Source organism: Pseudophryne corroboree, chromosome 11, assembly GCF_028390025.1.
Source record: "Pseudophryne corroboree isolate aPseCor3 chromosome 11, aPseCor3.hap2, whole genome shotgun sequence".
In the NCBI taxonomy this organism is placed as follows: Eukaryota; Metazoa; Chordata; class Amphibia; order Anura; family Myobatrachidae; genus Pseudophryne; species Pseudophryne corroboree.
In genome coordinates, this window is record NC_086454.1 from 103,081,040 (window position 1) to 103,100,750 (window position 19,711).

A 19,711-nucleotide genomic window follows, 5' to 3' on the forward strand; every position below is an offset into this window, starting at 1 on the left:
GCAGGTCGTCTGTGAGTAACCAGATCAACATCCACTCTGGCTGTGCATAGGTGTTAGAAGCAGAAGAGCTTTCGCTCCTGGGGCTGTGAGCCTTCTATCATGACTGTATACATAGACTTACCGTGATATCCCCCCTGTATTTGCCAATATCCCAGTAGTTATCAGACTGGTCCCAACCAAGGAATCTGACAACATGGTGGTTATAAGATCCTTTCATTAAAAACAGTTTTTTTTGTCACTAGGCCTATTTTTTGTAGAATATACTTAGAATCAAATTACTAGTGTTCCTTCGTTAAACTTCACCTCAGCTGCTGTAAGTCATACTGTTCCTACAGTTTTAGATGTGTGAGGAAGAAGCATAAAATTTCAGCGGTGGATGGAAGTCTCCTACTAATGCCCCCTAAACATTTGGCGATATGCCGCCGAGCTGCCCGACAGCGGATACGGGCGACCCGGCAGCGGGGGGGGGGGGAAGTGACGGTGGGAAGTGAAGTTATTTCAGTCTCCCCGTTACCCGGCTCCATAGCAGTGCATGCTAATATGGACAGTCTCGTCCATATTGGCCTGCATGCATAAGCGACGGGACACTAACGATGAAAGAGAACGGGGGCCGCGCATCGTTCATCGTTGGTGCCTACACACTAAACGATATGAACGAGTTCTTGTTCATTAATGAATGAAAATGTTCATATCGTTTTGTAAAATCTATTAGGGTGTAGGGCCCTTAAGCCTCCTGCCACATCTGCCTGAATGAGTGTATGTGGAAGTTCTCTGGACCAGCGTAGTGACAGGTTTGTGGAGAGAGGGGGACATCTGGTGGCAAGCTTGCGCATAAACCCTCAGTGTTCATGGCTTTGTTGTGTGATAGAGAAGAATAATGGCCTGATTAATGAGACTTGGCGTGAGTGCTTGCTCAAAGATGACAGGATATCCTGCGTGTTTGTAAAGGGCCCCATACACTACTGTAACATGTCGGACCCTCATGTCGCAGGCGATCACCCCGGCAGCTTCCCGGGGGGCAGGATCGCATAAGATACATCGTATGCTGTCTTTTTGCATATGATGTATCTTGTGCGATCCCAGCCATGCCTGCGGGGTCCGACATATCACGAGTGCAGCACACTCAATCTAGGGGATCCGATCCAATGCTCACGGGAACGCGCATCGGAACGGATGTAAGACACATCCGAAATGCCTGATTTCATCCGATATATTAGCCCAAATGGCCGAAATCGGATGAAATCGGGCATTATCGTTCTAGTGTATGGGGCCCTTAAGTGTTTGGGCGATGGGCATTTCTTCCTGTATCAGTTATTATTATTATTATTATTTTTTTTTCAAATAAGTTTTGAGTGTAATTCAGGCACAGCAACGCTTCAAAGATAGTGATTAGCACCACTCCACGGTAAATTAATGGTGAAAGACATACTGAATGCAGTGTAAAAGTGTGCGCTATTGCATTGTACATTAAAGTGTACAGTAAAACAGTTTCTCTTAATAAGCGTGAATAGAGCTACCACCAGTGCCTTACTGCATAGTATTCATAGCTGTCTTGATCTCAGGATGGGTTTGAATAATAGGGGTTAATGATGCAGTTGAGGGCTATATCAGGCTTAGCCAACCTGTGTGTCTCCAGCTGTTGTGAAACTACAATTTCCAGTATGCCCTGCCACAGTTTTGCTCTTAATGAATGCTAGAACTGTGGTAGTGCATGTTGGGATGTGTCGTTTCACAGCAGCTGAGAAGCCACAGGTTGGCCAGGCCTGTGCTATATGGTTATAGGGTGTAGAAGTCAGCATATGTTACTACATCACTCAATTCCTGCTGAGCACAGCTTCTTAAACTTGTGTATTTTTGTCGCATAAACACTTCAGTAATGGGCCAGTTGCAGGTGTGGGGACGCCAGCATATTATGGGTCACTACTGCTGTTTCCTTCCCAATATAACCTGCCATTATAAATATTGAGAAGTGGTGCTTCGCTCCCACAGGACAAAACATGCAAGCACTCCCCTGAGTCTACTGAAGAGAATGCTGTGTATTGGGTGCAGTACTGGCTAGGTATACCATCACTCTGTCCCATCACTGTGTAGCGGTCGTGTCTCACTATTGTTACTCACCTGAAGCTGACAAACTTGACGAAAGACCAGCTACAGCTGCATTCAGTGCTCTTATATAGAATTGTGCGGTCATTTATCTCATGTTGATGGGTCTGTGTAGAATTGACATGGTAAAGGAATCTTTCATGTTTACTGTGTGTGTGTATCTATATCTATCATGTGTTGGTCACATTCAATAAGTTGGTAAAGGGCGGGAAGTACTTGTGCATATGTCAGACATTGAACCGTATCAGAAACCCTGATACCATGCTGGTTAAACATGTTTTGGTTCAGCAAATTAAGATATTTTGCCCAAGAGGCTGCACGTGGTATAGGGACAATAACAGGTAGATAGTATTGCTGCACGTTACACCCATTTTTCGTTGAACCATTTTTTTTTGGTATTTTACAGGTGTTCATTGGTGAACTCCCCCAAGACTTCCTGCGTATTATGCCCACCCAGCAGCAGCAGCAGATTCAGCTTGATGCCCAGGCGGCACAACAGCTGCAGTATGGAGGGGCGATGGGTACCATGGCCCGGCTCAGAATCACTGTGGTGCAGGTGGGTAATGTATCTGCATACATGGAAAGCTGGATTGAACAAATATGTGCAGACCGTCTGATACCTGATGGGGAATCACATATTTCACATGTTTTGTCTGTTGACTGAGAGCTGACTGCTAGGACATTAACTGCTGTTATGCATAACCTCTCCATGATATAGTAGTGACCACACCTGCAGACATATAGGACGGACTTTGTAACAGGATTTGTGGTTGTCTTATATAATGCTTTGTTACGTAATCTGTACAGGAATTGTGAAAGTTATTGATGTGTCAGGTACAGATGTGTCATCCTTGCTGCAGTCACGTTAAACAGCCCTTGTAGCCATGCCGTGGTGTGACTCTGTAGCACCAAGCGTCTTTATGTTTTCGACTTTTTCCGTGTAAATGCGTCTAAGTCGCATTGCTATGCTATGCCTGCCATATATCATTGTAATCAGCATAAGATGTCTGTGTGTCCTAGTCACATGGCCATGCAAAAAAGACGCCTGACATTACTCACGCCTGGCATGTCCTGCTGCATTGAGGCAAGATGTATGAGGATACATCTGTATGTTCTGATATTAAGTTATGCCAAGGATAACTTTATTACTTACAGTTACCTGCCATTCCTCTCCTGCCCTCACTAATGACTGAATAGCCATATTAACCCAGACCTTTGCTCCATGGCTATAGACAGAGGATACATGGGGCTATTGTGTGATTAGTAAGAACCAGAAGGAAGCACAGGTAAGTGGTGATGTGTTTGTCTATACAAGGGGTGTGCAGTGAGTTTCTGGATGTGCAGAGCATAGGTAGAGTAGACACAATCTTGTGAAATGCCAAGGCACACGTATATACAGTAAGCAGCACTACACACTGAAGAAGTAGGCATTGTCCTTCATAAAATCTTTATGCAGCTCAACAGAGGCCACTGGAAAGTCATGATCTTGTAAGACTACTAAAGTGGTCTGCGACAGCTGGAGAGTTTTAACCCACAGCGAGCTGCTTTTTTTTGGGGAGGGGGAGTTGGGGGAGGAAGCACCGTTCTGAACCACAGTGTTTGAGTGGTTTGCAGAATTTCGATGTGGGAGATGGTCCCTGGAAGACGAGGAGTGCTGTGGCCGACCTGTGTCCACCATTACTGAGGACAACATTGCTGCTGTGTGGTCCATAGTTGAGGTGGACGTCGGAGTGACCATGGCCCAGTTAGAGAAGGAGGTAAGTATCTCATTGGGATCCATCTGCTTGATACTCCACGAAAAGCTTGGTTTGAGAAAGATTTCTGCATGCTGCCCCATTAGCTGACTCAAGAGCAGAAGGATGCTTGGGTGACTTGATGCCACAGCATGCTGGCCAGGTTTGATGGCAGTCACTCAAACTCTGTCTGCAGATCATCAGTTGCGATGAATCCTGGATCTACAGTTTCAACCCAGAAACCAAACAGTTGCAAGCCCAGTGATACCCAGTTGGAGGTGCGCCACCACAGAAGTTTTGGCGTGAGTGCAGCTTGGTCATGTAGATGCTAACTTTTTTTTCAGCCAATACTGGTTATGCAGCTACCATACCTTTTGTGAAGCAGCGCACCATTACTGGGGACTGGTACGCCAACCAATACCTGCTGGAAGTCATATCCGGGCACCATCCAAGAACGCTCATGGTACTCTTCTCCATCACGACAATGCACACGCTCACAGGAAAAGTGAAAAAAAGGAAAGTGGTGGAATTTCTGGCCCATGACGTCTTCCGGGAGTTTGGTCATCCACCATACAGTCCAGACCTGGCCCCCTGCAACTTCTTTGTGTTCCCACAAATCAAGAGCAAGAGGATTTGTTTTGAGTCACCAAAAGCTGCAGTGAAAACCTTCATCCAGCATGTAGAAGACATACCCGCTTCGGACTGGTCCAGCTGCTTCACGAAGTGGTTTGAGCACATTCAACTTTGCATAGACTCCTCTGGCGAGTACTTTAAAAAAATGTAATGTTCACTTTGGTTTTAAATAGAATACTTTTTGTGCATCTGGAAAATTATTGCACACCCTCCGTGCATCTAATAGTAAAAACAAATAGGCAAAGTAATATTTTCATCTTGAATGAGTGATTTTGTAAAAATGTCCTTAATGTGCCGCTTCAAATCGTATTGGATCTTATTTATTTAATTTGCAGTAAATGAATCACAGTTGCTATAAAAGATCTGTCTAACTTGCAGTAAATGAATCAAAGTTGATTTACGTTTGCTAAAGCATATCATATAATCTGCCTTGGTTTTTACATTCATCTGATATACTTCTTCCTTTTTCTGTCCTTTCTCCAGGCCAAACTGGCAAAGAACTACGGTATGACCCGGATGGACCCTTACTGCAGGATACGTTTGGGATATGCAGTGTACGAGACTCCCACTGCACATAATGGGGCCAAAAATCCCCGATGGAACAAGGTTATCCAGTGTACCATACCACCAGGAGTGGACTCCTTCTACCTGGAAATATTTGATGAGGTTGGTAATAGTAAGAGTAATGTGGGTGATACAGTGACACAGTGGTTAGCATTATCACCTTACAGTACTTGGGTCATGGGTTCGATTTCAGCCAGGGCTATATATGTGTGGAGTTTGTATGCTCTCCATCTTTCATCCCACACCCTGGCAAAATTGTGCTGGTCAATTAATTGGCCTCTGGCAAAATTAAACCTACTGTGTGTGCGCATCTGTCTGGTAGTGAATGCTGGGTAATATGAGGTGCTATAAAAATAACTTAATAAATAAATTGTAATTATGTCTTAAGCTGGATACACACTAGACAAAACACTCAATAAGCGATATCATCAGTGTTTCCCCTTGACAACCCGGGCAGACGAGGTAGTGCATAACACCGAACGATATCGTTCAGTGACATCATCCTGCCTCCGTCTTGTACATGCATCGTCAATGACATAGTCAAATTTGACCTGCATGTACAGACGACAGAAGCCCTCCTTAACGACCTGCGGGTGCGCGCATCGTTATTGATATTGTGCTTACACACTGGACGATATTACGATATAACTCAAAAGGGTGAAAATTAGCTATATCGTTGAAAATATCACCTAATGCAGGGATGGGGAACCTTCGGCCCTTCAGCTGTTGTTGAACTACACATACCAGCATGCCTTGCTGCAGTTTTGCTATTTGGCCATGCTAAAGCTGTTGCAGGGCATGCTGGGATGTGTAGTTCAACAACAGCTGGAGAGTTCCGGTTCCGGCCTCATGCTGTAAAGACGCTGCATAGCTGAGCTCCAGAGATTCCCGACCCGGCATCGCTATAACGACTGATTTATCAGTCTCCAAGAGCCGGTATCCTCTCCACCACTTCGGCGGACCCTTCCCGCAAGATCCCGCTGACTTCTAACAGCCCCGACAAGCCGCACTCCTGCTACGGGACTCCCCCGCCAGCCGGCACGCCGCTACAGTGACCCCCTCGGAGCTCCAGACCGAACGCCACGATCTGTAGCGCTCCGCTCACCCTCGTGAACCACCGCCGGCAGGACACACCGAGGACGGGCACTGCTTCTAGTCGCCTCGTGACTTCTGACAGCCCCGACAAGCCGCACTCCTGCTACAGGACTCCCCCGCCAGCCGGCACGCCGCAGCAGTGACCCCCTCAGAGCTCCAGACCGAACGCCACGATCTGTAGCGATCCGTTCACCCACGTGAACCACCGCCGGCAGGACACACCGAGGACGGGCTCTGCTCCTAGACGCCTCGTGATCAGGTGCGGTCTCCATAACAACCACGCCACGGAGACTTTCACTACGCTGCTTCTCCTCGCTGCCACAGGGCTCACCCAGCCTAGTCACTAGACATAATAGCTGCACTCTTAGAGCTACCAACTGCAAAGTCAGAGCTCCACACTCAGGAGCCCCTTGGCTGCAAGCTGTTATTATTATTTTACAGTCTTTCACAAATCATCACTGCGGGTGAAGCACAACACGATCCACATAACAACTCACTCCCTTTCAGACCATCCTCTAGTATAACCCTTGACTTAAGAGCAATTTCTGCTGTTCCCATTTCAGCTTCTACAAACAGTTTTTTCCATACGCCACTCAGCCTCCTTACATATTGCAGGGGAATATTATTTGCTGAACTTTCCTCACCTTCTTCTGTCAATGGACCGTTTTCTTTCTCCCAATCCTGCAGCCGCGGCATCACCCTCCTCCCTCCCAGTCAGACGAGAGAAAAGAAGAGCTAATTCCACTATGGCTCCTGGCATTACCACCCCCCCCTTCATCTCCAGCCCCCAAAAAATTAATTGCATCGCAATCCCCTTCACGTAACACCCCACCTAACAGATCCTCTGATTCACCTATCACATATGCGGATCTGACAGAAGCCATCACTCAGGCTGTATCTCCACTGTTGTCTAAAGCAGTCTCAGATATTTCTCTACAACTGCAACATCTCTCGCATAAAGTCTCTGTTAACGAAAATAGAATCGGTGGTCTATGTCACGATATGGCTGATGTCCAGGGTTGTGTCAAACGTCTTGAAAAAGAAAACTACCAATTGTGGATGAAGCTAGACGACGCAGAAAACAGGTCCAGAAGAAATAATATAAGGCTGGTAGGCCTTCCAGAATCTGTAAAAGGAGAAGATCTCTCTCATTTTGTCCAGGTGACACTCCCTACTCTCCTTGGTATTGCTGACTCTTGCAGGGACCTAGTGGTTGAGCGTGTGCACCGTGTTGGTCCTTTGCCTCGCTCTGCTGAAGGCCGTCCTAGGGTTACCCTATTCAGATGCCTCAATTATCTTCATAAAGTTGCCATATGGACTGCGTCTAGAAAGATTCGATCCCTACAATGGGAGAACAACCGTCTACTTATTTTCCAAGACTTTTCTGCCGAATTATCAAGAGCTAGGAAAGCCTTTAACCCAATTTGTTCAAAGCTGGTATCCGCCAAGCGTAAGTTCTCCTTACTCTATCCAGCGAAACTCCGACTCTACGATGGAGACAAACACCTGGATTTCTCCACCCCAGAAGACGCAGCGTCCTACCTTCAAGAGGGGCTTACAGAAGTACACGATGACATCGCAGATGCCGCCCCTACCCCTGACACTTGATCTTCAGGTCCACCTCATAATTTTGTAACATTAAGGTTCCCCCCCTCCATTTGTTCTTGTTTAATTCACATAAACTAGAAAAGTTTAATCCTGCTTTAAATCTTGTGATAATCCTCAATATGTCGGTCAGTTTCCTCTATAATCCTAGATTCATTATTGATTCCTACATATCGTTTAAACGTAAAGCCATCTCCAAAATCGATTCTTATTTTTAGACTACCATATTACTCATTTTTGATTATCACAATTTTTATGCCTATTGATGTTTATTTTAAATTAGCATATTTCTCATTATATCTTATGCCTACTGTTACTTATCTTAGACTAGCTCTACCAGACCATATAGTGTAGCTTTTCCCCAGATGCCGATGTCGGGAAATCATATGGAGCATTGCCCCGGACTAGTTGTTATGTTTAGAATAATTTTAGTTATTATTTTAAATTTTTGGCCCGGAAGTGTGTTTGCCTGCCAAACATTAACCAAGTTTTCTTGTATGTGTCCGTTTTCTCCCTATGTCCCTCCCCCCCTATCCCCGTTTCCTATTCCCCCTTTCGGATCCGATCATTTGAAATACGGTTGATTTCTGGATTTTCCTTCCTCTCATGGTTATTTAAATGTCTGACCTAAAAATTTGCACCCTGAATGTTGGTGGAATTAATTCCCCGGCTAAACGTCGTAAAATCCTCATGTATTTATCCAAATTGAATATAAATTTAGCATTTCTTCAAGAAACTCATTTGTCTCTCCAGGAATCCATGAAATTACAGATGTCACACTGGTCCCTCATAGCAGCAGCCCCATTTAACTCTAAATCTAGGGGCGTTGTCCTCTTAGCAAAACGTAATCTTAACATCACAATAATGTCCTCAGACATAGACCCTAATGGCCGATACTTAATCGTCAATCTCACTATTGACTCACAAATTATGGCCCTTTGCAATATCTACGCTCCAACTACGTACAAAAAATCCTTTTTCCAGATGTTAATAGCTAAACTGACCCCATTTTCTAATGATAACCTTATTGTTTGTGGTGACTTCAATTTAGTTTCTTCCAATTATTTAGACCGCTCCAACACTTCTAGAAACCCCCAACTCCTTCCTAAACTTGGTATACCTGCCTTTTCTGAGATCTTACAATTAATCGATATATGGCGTGCTCTTAACCCCACAGAAAAAGAATATTCGTGCCATTCTTCCGCTCACGATACATTTTCTAGAATCGATTATGTTTTTATTTCCCAACAGCTTTTCCCCTCAGTTACAGACACAGCCATTGAACCCATTGCTATCTCTGATCACGCCTTAGTTTGGTTCTCTTTCATTTTACGTCCCTCTCACTCCCTAACCCCTCAATGGAAATTTCCCTCTCACCTTTCTAACTCTACAAAATTTTGTGACTCCCTACAGGCGTCCTGGGACTCCTTTTACTTCTCAAATGAACAACACTCAATATCAGACCCCTCTTTGTTCTGGCAAGCCGCCAAAACGGTCATTAGGGGCAATATTATTTCATACTCCTCGGCCTTAAGGAAAAAATATGCTAAATCCTATATAGATTTACAACGTGCTCTATCCACAGCCTTTCAAGCTTTCAAATCCCATCCCTCCCAGTCTAATAAATCTTCATATTTAATTTTAAAACTCCAGTTTAACGAATTTCTCTCCCTGATGGGCGACAAATATAAATTTAAAGTTGACTACCGGTTTCACAAGTTTGGAAATAAGACAGGTAAACTTCTCACAAATTTGTTGAAAGGTTCCTCTCCTCCCATGCTAGTACATCCACTGAAACTCCCTGATGGGTCCTTAACTAATGACCCCCAATCCATAGCATCTATCATGAAGTCATTTTATGAAACATTGTATTCCGGCCACTCACCCCCCTTTGATGAGCTCTCTCAACCTTGGTCCTTTCCACTCTTACCCCAAATTCCCTCTGAATTTCTCGTTTCTTTAGTCAAACCCATTACACTGGATGAAGTTCGTTCAACTATCAACCACTTGAAACCTAATAAAGCTCCAGGCCCAGATGGCTTCTCTAATGAGTTTTATAAACTATTAATTGACAAAATTGATAAGCACTTGTTGGCATTGTTTAACTCAATAATTCTTTCAAATTCCATTCCCCTATATTTTAATAGTGCCACAATCAAAGTTCTTTTGAAACCGGGACGAGACCCTTCCCTTCCAAGCTCCTACCGCCCAATTTCTCTGTTAAATTCAGACTATAAAATTTTTGCAAAAATATTAGCTGACCGTCTAAAATTTTCCCTCCCTCACATAATTCATCCAGACCAATCCGGGTTTATCTGGGGTCGCCACTCTGTGACAAACGTCCGTAAAGTTCTTTCCGTAATCCAACACTTAAAATTGCACCCTACATCAATAGATAACATTGTATTGGCCCTAGACGCAGAAAAGGCTTTTGACCTTTTGGAATGGCCACACCTTTTTAGATCCATGCGACTTTTTGGTTATCCCTCAACCTTTATTTCAATTCTTCAATCCCTATACGCCTCTCCGTCCTCACAGCTCTACTGTAATGGATACTTATCTGCTCCCTTCACAGTTTCTCGAGGTACCCGTCAGGGCTGTCCCCTTTCTCCTCTACTCTTCGCCATTGCTATTGAACCAATGGCAATTTCTATCAGAAACTCCCCTGACATTCATGGCATCCAAGTCGGAAATATCCCATTAAAACTTGCTCTGTATGCGGACGACCTATTACTTTTTCTGTCTAACCCTTCTACTTCTATACCTAATTTATTTTCACTTATTGCTAATTTTGGCGCTAAAGCAGGATTCAAGATAAACATGAATAAGTCGGAAATCCTACAATTAGAAGGCCCCAATATTCTCACTCGAACTCCCTCAGACCCTCTCCTCTCATCCTTACTCAAAACAGAAATCAAATATTTAGGCCTACGCATTCCCTCAGATCTCTCCTCTCTATATAAACTAAACTTTACTCCGACCCTCGCCAAAATCTCCTCACTATATGACTCATGGCTAAATCTCCCATTATCTGTCATAGGGAGAATAGCGGTAGTTAAAAGCATAATCTTTCCTAAAATTTTCTACATACTACAAATGCTTCCAATTGGTCTTTCTATTTCTGACTTGAAACGATTTGATCAGATCACCTCTCGATTTATATGGCAAAACAAACGCCCCCGAATTGCTTTACACAAATTACAGACTCACAAATCTCACGGAGGTATGTCCCTTCCAAACCTAAAGTTATATACTCTAGCGACTCATTTCAGATATATTTCAGACTGGCTTCTTGCTAATTCTACTTACACTTCAACTTCTTTAGACTCCGCTCTTTTCAGTCCATACTCTCCAAGTGCCCTTCTTCACTCCAAAAAATCCGAAATACCCTCTAATATTTTGCACCATATTATGTTTCAAGACACTTATTCGTCTTGGATCACCATTAATAAAAAATTAACAAGAAACCCGTTGTCTTCTCCTTATAATACACTTTGGGGTAATCCATCATTTCATCCTTCGCTTTCCATCCCTATTTTCCACACTTGGAGAGATAAAGGCCTTTCACTTACCTCACAGGTTTTTGATCCAGGAGGTCAAATACTGGCTTTCTCTACTCTTCAAACACAGTTTTCTCTACACACCTCTAACTTCTTCATGTACTTACAATCGCGGCACTACGTCTTTTCACTGGATCCAAAAACTAGATACCTAAACTCAATTGATCCCATTAATTCACTGTTACGCCTATTAAATTCTTCCCCCTATCGTATTAAATTTATTTATACTCTATTGTTACCGTCCTCCAACACAAAATCATGGCAATCACTGACATTAACTTGGCAAAACGATATCCACGACATTGATTCCCCTTCGATTCTCACTAAACACAGCTCTAAAATCATGAAATACCTGAAATCCTCCTACTTACAGGAAGTCCATTGGAAAACTATGCATAGAGCTTACATATCCCCCGCTCAAAGAAGTCATATGATCCCAGATACATCAGGCTCCTGTCTTAAATGTCATTACTATCACGCTAATTTTTTCCACTGCTTTTGGGATTGCGGGAAAATAAAACGCTTCTGGAATAAAATAATTGCATACCTAAACTCTTTATTTTCCACTCATGTATTCCCTGACCCTTTAGCCTGTTTATGTGCAAATTTTAAAAATTGGCTCCCTAACAGTGATCTCTCCCCCTTTATTCCGTTGCTAGCTACCATTGTAACACTTGCAAAGAAAATCATTCTTACTCACTGGATCTCCTCCTCCTCTCCCTCCCTGCAAGAATTGAAGTTGAAACTCCTACAGCTACTTTATTTTGATAGAAACAGTACCTTTCCCGATATGGATAAACATGTGGACCGATTTTATGCTAAATGGTCCCCATTCATACATTCTTTAGACTCGTCTACCCGAGACAGAATTATGATAGTGTACGAAAATACAGACTGGCATCATTTACGTATTATTGCAAACTCCTAATCCCACTCAACATTGGTCTACTAACTAACACTGTTTAGGTGATTACAAACCGCTTCAAACCTCTTCTTATAATAGAGATCGGACCTCCCCCCCCCCCTCCCCTCCTCCCTCCCTCCCCCTTCCATCCATTGTTTTCTTCTCTTTTCTTAATTTTTCCTTTTCTTTTATCCTTTCAAAATTATTTCTTATTATACGTAATCGTCCTAGTTTTGCACGGACAATCATTACTGGATCCTCAATTTGTAGTCCAGTTTGCACTGCATCTGTCATTGTTTCTCATCAAATTATTACGCAGTACTTGGAACTGTTTTTCTTGTTAATAGTCTCTGCACTGCTCTGTATGTAATTGACGATGTATCTTTTGATTGTTTACTTCTTTATCTTTGAACAATAAAAAATTGTATTAAAAAAAAAAAAACAACAGCTGGAGAGCCGAAGGTTCCCCATCCCTGACCTAATGTGTACCCAGTTTTAAGTGCACATTTCTGCAACTGTTCAGTCTCCCATATAAAAGTAGCTGTTCTACCCGTTCTTCGTACAGTATAAATGAATTTGGTAAATCTATAGAGATGTAAATTTGAGACGTCTTAATGTAAGTAAATATTAATCTATGGTTCTTGGTGTTACCCGAGGAGCACCCGTTGCAGATACAGTAAAAAGTGACAGGATCATTTTTGTAGTTTATTAAATTCTACACACTGTAGGGGCAATCCAAATTTTGGTCAATTTGGGTTTGATCGTTTATTAAAATTCTAATTACGTAGTATTCCTATTTCTCTGACGTCCTAGTGGATGCTGGGGACTCCGTAAGGACCATGGGGAATAGACGGCTCCGCAGGAGACTGGGCACATCTAAAGAAAGCTTTAGGACTATCTGGTGTGCACTGGCTTCTCCCCCTATGACCCTCCTCCAAGCCTCAGTTAGATTTCTGTGCCCGGCTGAGCTGGATGCACACTAGGGGCTCTCCTGAGCTCCTAGGAAGAAAGTATATGTTAGGTTTTTTATTTTCAGTGAGACCTGCTGGCAACAGGCTCACTGCACCGAGGGACTAAGGGGAGAAGAAGCGAACCTACCTAAGTGGTGGTAGCTTGGGCTTCTTAGGCTACTGGACACCATTAGCTCCAGAGGGATCGAACACAGGACCCGACCTCGTCGTCCGTTCCCGGAGCCGCGCCGCCGTCCCCCTTACAGAGCCAGAAGCAAGAAGGTGGTCCGGAAAATCGGCGGCTGAAGACTTCTGTCTTCTCCAAGGTAGCGCACAGCACTGCAGCTGTGCGCCATTGCTCCTCATGCACACCACACACTGCGGTCACTGATGGGTGCAGGGCGCTGGGGGGGGGCGCCCTGAGCAGCAATATTAACAGCTTGGCTGGCGAACTGACACCATATATAGCCCCAGGGGCTTTATAGGTGTTTATTAACCCCTGCCAGAACTTTTACAATAGCGTGAGAAAGCCCGCCGAAAAAGGGGCGGAGCCATCTCCCTCAGCACACTGGCGCCATTTTCCCTCACAGCTCTGCTGGAGGGATCGCTCCCTGGCTCTCCCCTGCAGTCCTGCACTACAGAAAAGGGTTAAAAAGAGAGGGGGGCACAAATTAGGCGCAGTATATATATATATTATGCAGCTATAAGGGAAAACACTCTCTATAGGTGATATCCCTGTGATATATAGCGCTCTGGTGTGTGCTGGCATACTCTCCCTCTGTCTCCCCAAAGGGCTTTGTGGGGTCCGGTCCTCTGTCAGAGCATTCCCTGTGTGTGTGCTGTGTGTCGGTACTGCTGTGTCGACATGTATGATGAGGATAATGATGTGGAGACGGAGCAAATGCCTGTGAATGGGATGTCACCCCCTGCGGGGTCGACACCGGTGTGGATGGACTTATGGAAGGAATTACGTGACAGTGTCAACTCCTTACATAAAAGGTTTGACGACATAGGACAGCCGGCTGCTCAGCTTGTGCCTGTCCAAGCGTCTCACATGTCATCAGGGGCTCTAAAACGCCCGCTACCTCAGATGGCAGACACAGATGTTGACACGGATACCGACTCCAGTGTCGACGACGATGAGACTAGTGTACCTTCCAATAGGGCCACCCGTTACATGATTGAGGCAATTAAAAATGTATTACACATTTCTGATAATACCCCAGATACCACAAAAAAGGGTATTATGTTTGGTGACAGAAAACTACCAGTAGTTTTCCTGCATCTGAGGAATTGATATGAGGTGTGTGAGGAAGCGTGGACTTCCCCCGATAAGAAATTGATAATTTCTAAGCAGCGTACCCTTTTCCGCCAGAGGATAGGTCACGTTGGGAAATAACCCCTAGGGTAGATAAAGCGGTTACACGCTTATTAAAAAAGGTGGCACTACCGTCACGGATACGGCCGCCCTGAAGGACCTGCTGATAGAAAGCAGAAAACTACCCTTAAAAGCTATATACACACACACGGGCATTATATTGAGACCTGCTATTGCCTCGGCATGGATGTGCAGTGCGGCAGCTGCGTGGTCAGATTCCCTGTCGGATAATATTTATACTATAGATAGGGACAATATTTTGCTGAAAATAGAGCATATAAAAGACGCTGTCTTATACATGCGTGATGCACAGAGGGATATTTGCCGACTGGCATCACTAATAAGCGCTATGTAAAACCATTGCCGCCAGACGGGGGTTATGGACTCGGCAATGGTCGGGCGATGCCGATTCAAAACGGCACATGAAAGTTTGCCCTAGAAGGGGGTGGAACTGTTTGGGGATGGTCTTTCAGACCTCGTTTCCACAGCTACGGCTGGGAAATCAAAACTTTTGCCACAAGCTACCCCACAGCAAAAGTAAGCACTGTATTATCAGGTACAGTCCCTTCGGCCCCAGAAAAGTAGAGGGCTAGAGGCTCATCTTTTCTGCCAAGAGGAAAAGGTAGAGGGAAAAAGCTGCAGCACACAGCTAGTTCCCGGGAGCAGAAGTCCTCCCCTGCGTCCGGTAAGTCCACAGCATGACGCTGGGGCTGCTCAGGCGGACCCGGGTACGGTGGGGGCCCGTCTCAGAAATTTCAGCGCACAGTGGGCTCTCTCACAGGTGGATCCCTGGGTTCTTCAAACAGTATCTCAGAGGTACAGGCTGGAATTCGAGACGTCTCCCCCCCGCCGTTTCCTAAAATCTGCCTTACCGGCAACTCCCTCTGCCAGGGAGGCAGTGTTGGTGGCTATCCAAAAAACTGTATTCACAGCAAGTGATTATCAAGGTACCCCTCCTTCAACAGGAAAAGGGTTACTTTTCCACAATGTTTGTGGTACCGAAACCGGACGGTTCGGTGAGACCCATCTTAAATTTAAAATCCTTGAACACATATAACAAAAGATTCAAGTTCAAGATGGAATCGCTCAGGGCGATTATTGCGATCCTGGACGAGGGGGATTACAGGGTCTCTCTGGACATCAAGGATACTTACCTGCATGTCCCCATTTACCCTCCTCACCAGGAGTACCTCAAGATTGTGGTACCGGACTGTCACTATCAGTTCCAGACGCTGACGTTGGATTATCCACGGCACCGAGGGTCTTTACCATGGGTAATGACCGAAATGATGATACTCCTTCGCAAGAAGGGAGTTTTAATTATCCCGTACTTGGACGATCTCCTGATAAAGGCGAGGTCCAAGGAACAGTTGGTAAGGGGGTAGCACTTTCTCGGGAAGTGCTGCAACAGCAGGACTGGATTCTCAATTCCAAAGTCACAGCTGGTCCAGACGACACGTCTTCTGTTCCTGGGAATGATTCTGGAAACAGACCAGAAAAAAGTGTTTCTTCCAATGGAAAAAGCCGAGGAGTTGTCATCTCTAGTCAGAAACCTCCTAAGACCGGGACAGGTGTCGATACATCAATGCACACGAGTCCTGGGAAAAATGGTAGCTTCGTACGAAGCAATTCCATTCGGAAAGTTCCACGCAAGGATTTTCCAGTGGGATCTGTTGGACAAATGGTCCGGGTCCCATCTCCAGATACAGCAGCGGATAACCCGGTCGGCAAGAACCAGGGTGTCGCTGCGGTGGTGGCTGCAGAGGGTTCATCTACTAGAGGGCCGCAGATTCGGAATACAGGACTGGGTCCTGGGGACCACGGATGCCAGCCTTCGGGGCTGGGGTGCAGTCACACAGGGAATAAAATCCCAAGGACTATGGTCCAAAACAGGAGTTTTCACTTAACATAAATTTTCTGGAGATAAGAGCCATTTACAAGGCCCTAAGCAAAACAAGGCCCCTGCTTCACCAGCCGTACTGATCCAATCAGACAACATCACGGCGCTCGCCCATGTAAACAGGCAGGGCGGCACAAGAAGCAGGAGGGCGATGGCAGAAGCCACAAGGATTCCCCGTTGGGCGGAAAATCATGTGGTAGCACTGGCAGCAGTGTTCATTCCGGGAGTGGACAACTGGGAAGCAGACTTCCGCAGCAGACTCCACCCGGGAGAATAGGGACTTCATCCAGAAGTCTTCCAAATGCTGGTAAACCGTTGGGAAAGACCACAGGTGGACATGATGGCGTCCCGCCTCAATAAAAAAGATATTGCGCCAGGTCAAGGGAACCTCAGGCGATCTGTGGACGCTCTAGTGACACCGCGGGTGTACCAGTCGGTTTATGTGTTCCCTCCTCTCCCTCTCATACCCAAGGTACTGAGGATAATAAGGAAAAGAGGAGTAAGAACTATACTCATGGTTCCGGATTGGCCAAGAAGGGCTTGGTACCAGGAACTTCAGGAGTTGATCTCAGAGGACCCATGGCCTCTGCCACTCAGACAGGATCTGCTGCAGCAGGGGCCCTGTCTGTTCAAAGACTTACCGCGGCTGCATTGACGGCATGGCGGTTGAACACCGGATCCTGAGTGAAAAAGGCATTCCGGAGGAAGTCATTCTTATCCTGATCAAAGCCAGGAAGGATGTCAGCCTGAAGTGCAGACGTTGTAAGGGAGTGCTGCATATTCAGCCCCTTTTTTTGTGCCCCAGTGGCACCTTGGGATCTCAATGTGGTTTTGAAGTTCCTGGAATCACATTTGTTTGAGCCACTTAAAACCGTGGATTTGAAATATCTCACATGAAAAGTGGTCATGTGTTGGCTCTGGCTTCGGCCAGGCATGTGTCAGAATTGGCGGCTTTGTCATAAAAAAAAAAAAAAAGCCCTTACCTGACTTTCCATATGGATAGGGCAGAGTTGAGGACTCGTCCTCACTTTCTCCCGAAGGTGGTATCAGGTTTTCACTTGTACCAACCTATTGGGGTGCCTGCGGCTACTAGGGACCTGGAGGATTCCAAGTTACTGGACGTAGTCAGGGCCCTTAAAAATTTTATTTCCAGGACGGCTGGAGCCTGGAAAACTGACTCGCTGTTTATCCTAGATGCACCCAACATGCTGGGTGCTCCTGCTTCTAAGCAGACTATGGATTTGTAGCACTATTCACTTGCGCATTCTGCGGTGGGACTACCGCAGCCTAAATCTGTAAAAGCCCATTCCACATGGAAGGGGGCTCATCTTGGGCGGCTGCCCGAGGGGTCTCGGCTTTACAACTTGGCCGAGCTGCTACTTGGTCAGGGGCAAACACGTTGCAAAATTCTACAAATTTGATACCCTGGCTGAGAAGGACCTTGAGTTCTCTCATTCGGTGCTGCAGAGTCATCCGCACTCTCCCGCCCGTTTGGGAGCTTTGGTATAATCCCCATGGTCCTTTCGGAGTCCCCAGCATCCACTAGGACGTCAGAGAAAATAAGATTTTACTCACCGGTAAATCTATTTCTCATAGTCCGTAGTGGATGCTGGGCGCCCATCCCTAGTGCGGATTGTCTGCAATACTTGTAAATAGTTATTGTTACACAAATCGGGTTGTTATTGCGAACCATCTATTCAGAGGTTCCATTGTTATCATACTGTTAACCGGGGTTCCTATCACGAGTTATATGGTGTGATTGGTGTGGCTGGTATGAGTCTTACCCGGGATTCAAAATCCTTCCTTATTGTGTCAGCTCTTCCGGGCACAGTGTCCTAACTGAGGCTTGGAGGAGGGTCATAGGGGGAGGAGCCAGTGCACACCAGATAGTCCTAAAGCTTTCTTTAGATGTGCCCAGTCTCCTGCGGAGCCGTCTATTCCCCATGGTCCTTACGGAGTCCCCAGCATCCACTACGAACTACGAGAAATAGATTTACCGGTGAGTAAAATCTTATTTTCCCACCTGAAGAATACCTATGTTAAATTTCAGCTTCCTGACATATCGGGAATTAAGAGAATTAGTGAGGAGTCCGTGAGTGAAGATTTTCGCATATAGATAGATATATATAGTGCATCCGGAAAGTATTCACAGCTCTTCACTTTTTACAGCCTTCTTCCAAAATGGAATGAATTTATTTTTCCCTCAAAATTCTACACACAATACTCCCATAATGACAACGTAAAAAGTTTTTTTTCGATTTTTACAAATTTATTAAAAATAAAAAAACTAAGAAATCACATGTACATAAAGTATTCACAGCCTTTTCCATGAAGTTCAAAATTGAGCTGAGGTGCATCCTGTTTACACTGATCATTCTTGAGATGTTCCTACAGCTTAATTAGAGTCCACCTGTGGTAAATTCAGTTGATTGGACATGATTTGGAAAGGCACACACCTGTCTATATAAGGTCCCACACTTGACACTGCATGTCTGAGCACAAACCAAGCATGAAGTCAAAGGAATTGTCTGTAGACCTCCGAGACAGGATTGTCTCAAGGCAGAAATCTGGAGAAGGGTACAGAAAAGTATCTGCTGCTTTGAAAGTCCCAATGAGCACAATGGCCTCAATCATCCGCAAAATGGAAGAAGTTCAGAACCACCAGGACTCTTCCTAGAGCTGGCCGACCATCTAAACTGAGCAATCGGGGGAGAAGAGCCCTAGTCAGGGAGGTGACCAAGAACCCGATGGTCACTCTGTCAGAGCTACAGCATTCCTCTGTGGAGAGAGAAGAACATTCTAGAAGGACAACCATCTCTGCAGCAATCCGCCAATCAGGCCTGTATGGTAGAGTCACCAGACGGAAGCCACTCCTTAGTTAAAAGCACATGGCAGCCCGTCTGGAGTTTGCAAAATGCACCTGATGGACTCTCAGACCATGAGAAATAAAATTCTCTGGTCTGATGAGACAAAGATTGAACTCTTCGGCGTGAATGCCATCCCTACAGTGAAGCATGGTGGTGGCAGCATGTTTCTGTGGGGATGTTTTTTAGCAGCAGGAACTGGGAGACTAGTCAGGATAGAGGGAAAGATGAATGCAGCAATGTACAGAGACGTCCTGGATGAAAACCTGCTTCAGAGCGCTCTTGACCTCAGACTGGGGCAATGGTTCATCTTTCAGCAGGACAACAAAACTAAGCATACAGCCAAGATATCAAAGGAGTGGCTTCAGGACAACTCTGTGAATGTCCTTGAGTGGCCAAGCCAGAGCCCAGACTTGAATCCA

General features: G+C 45.3%; 1 protein-coding gene across 3 annotated transcripts in view; it reads left to right on the forward strand.

Annotated features, from left to right (window-relative positions):
- TOLLIP (toll interacting protein) overlaps positions 1-19,711 on the forward strand; it is a 159,477-nt gene that overhangs the window by 79,070 nt on the left and 60,696 nt on the right. For all 3 annotated transcript variants that reach the window (XM_063944694.1, XM_063944695.1, XM_063944696.1), the window contains exons 2-3: positions 2,510-2,659; positions 4,953-5,135. In XM_063944694.1, coding sequence (XP_063800764.1) covers positions 2,510-2,659; positions 4,953-5,135 — 333 coding nt within the window. The remainder of the gene's footprint in view (positions 1-2,509; positions 2,660-4,952; positions 5,136-19,711) is intronic.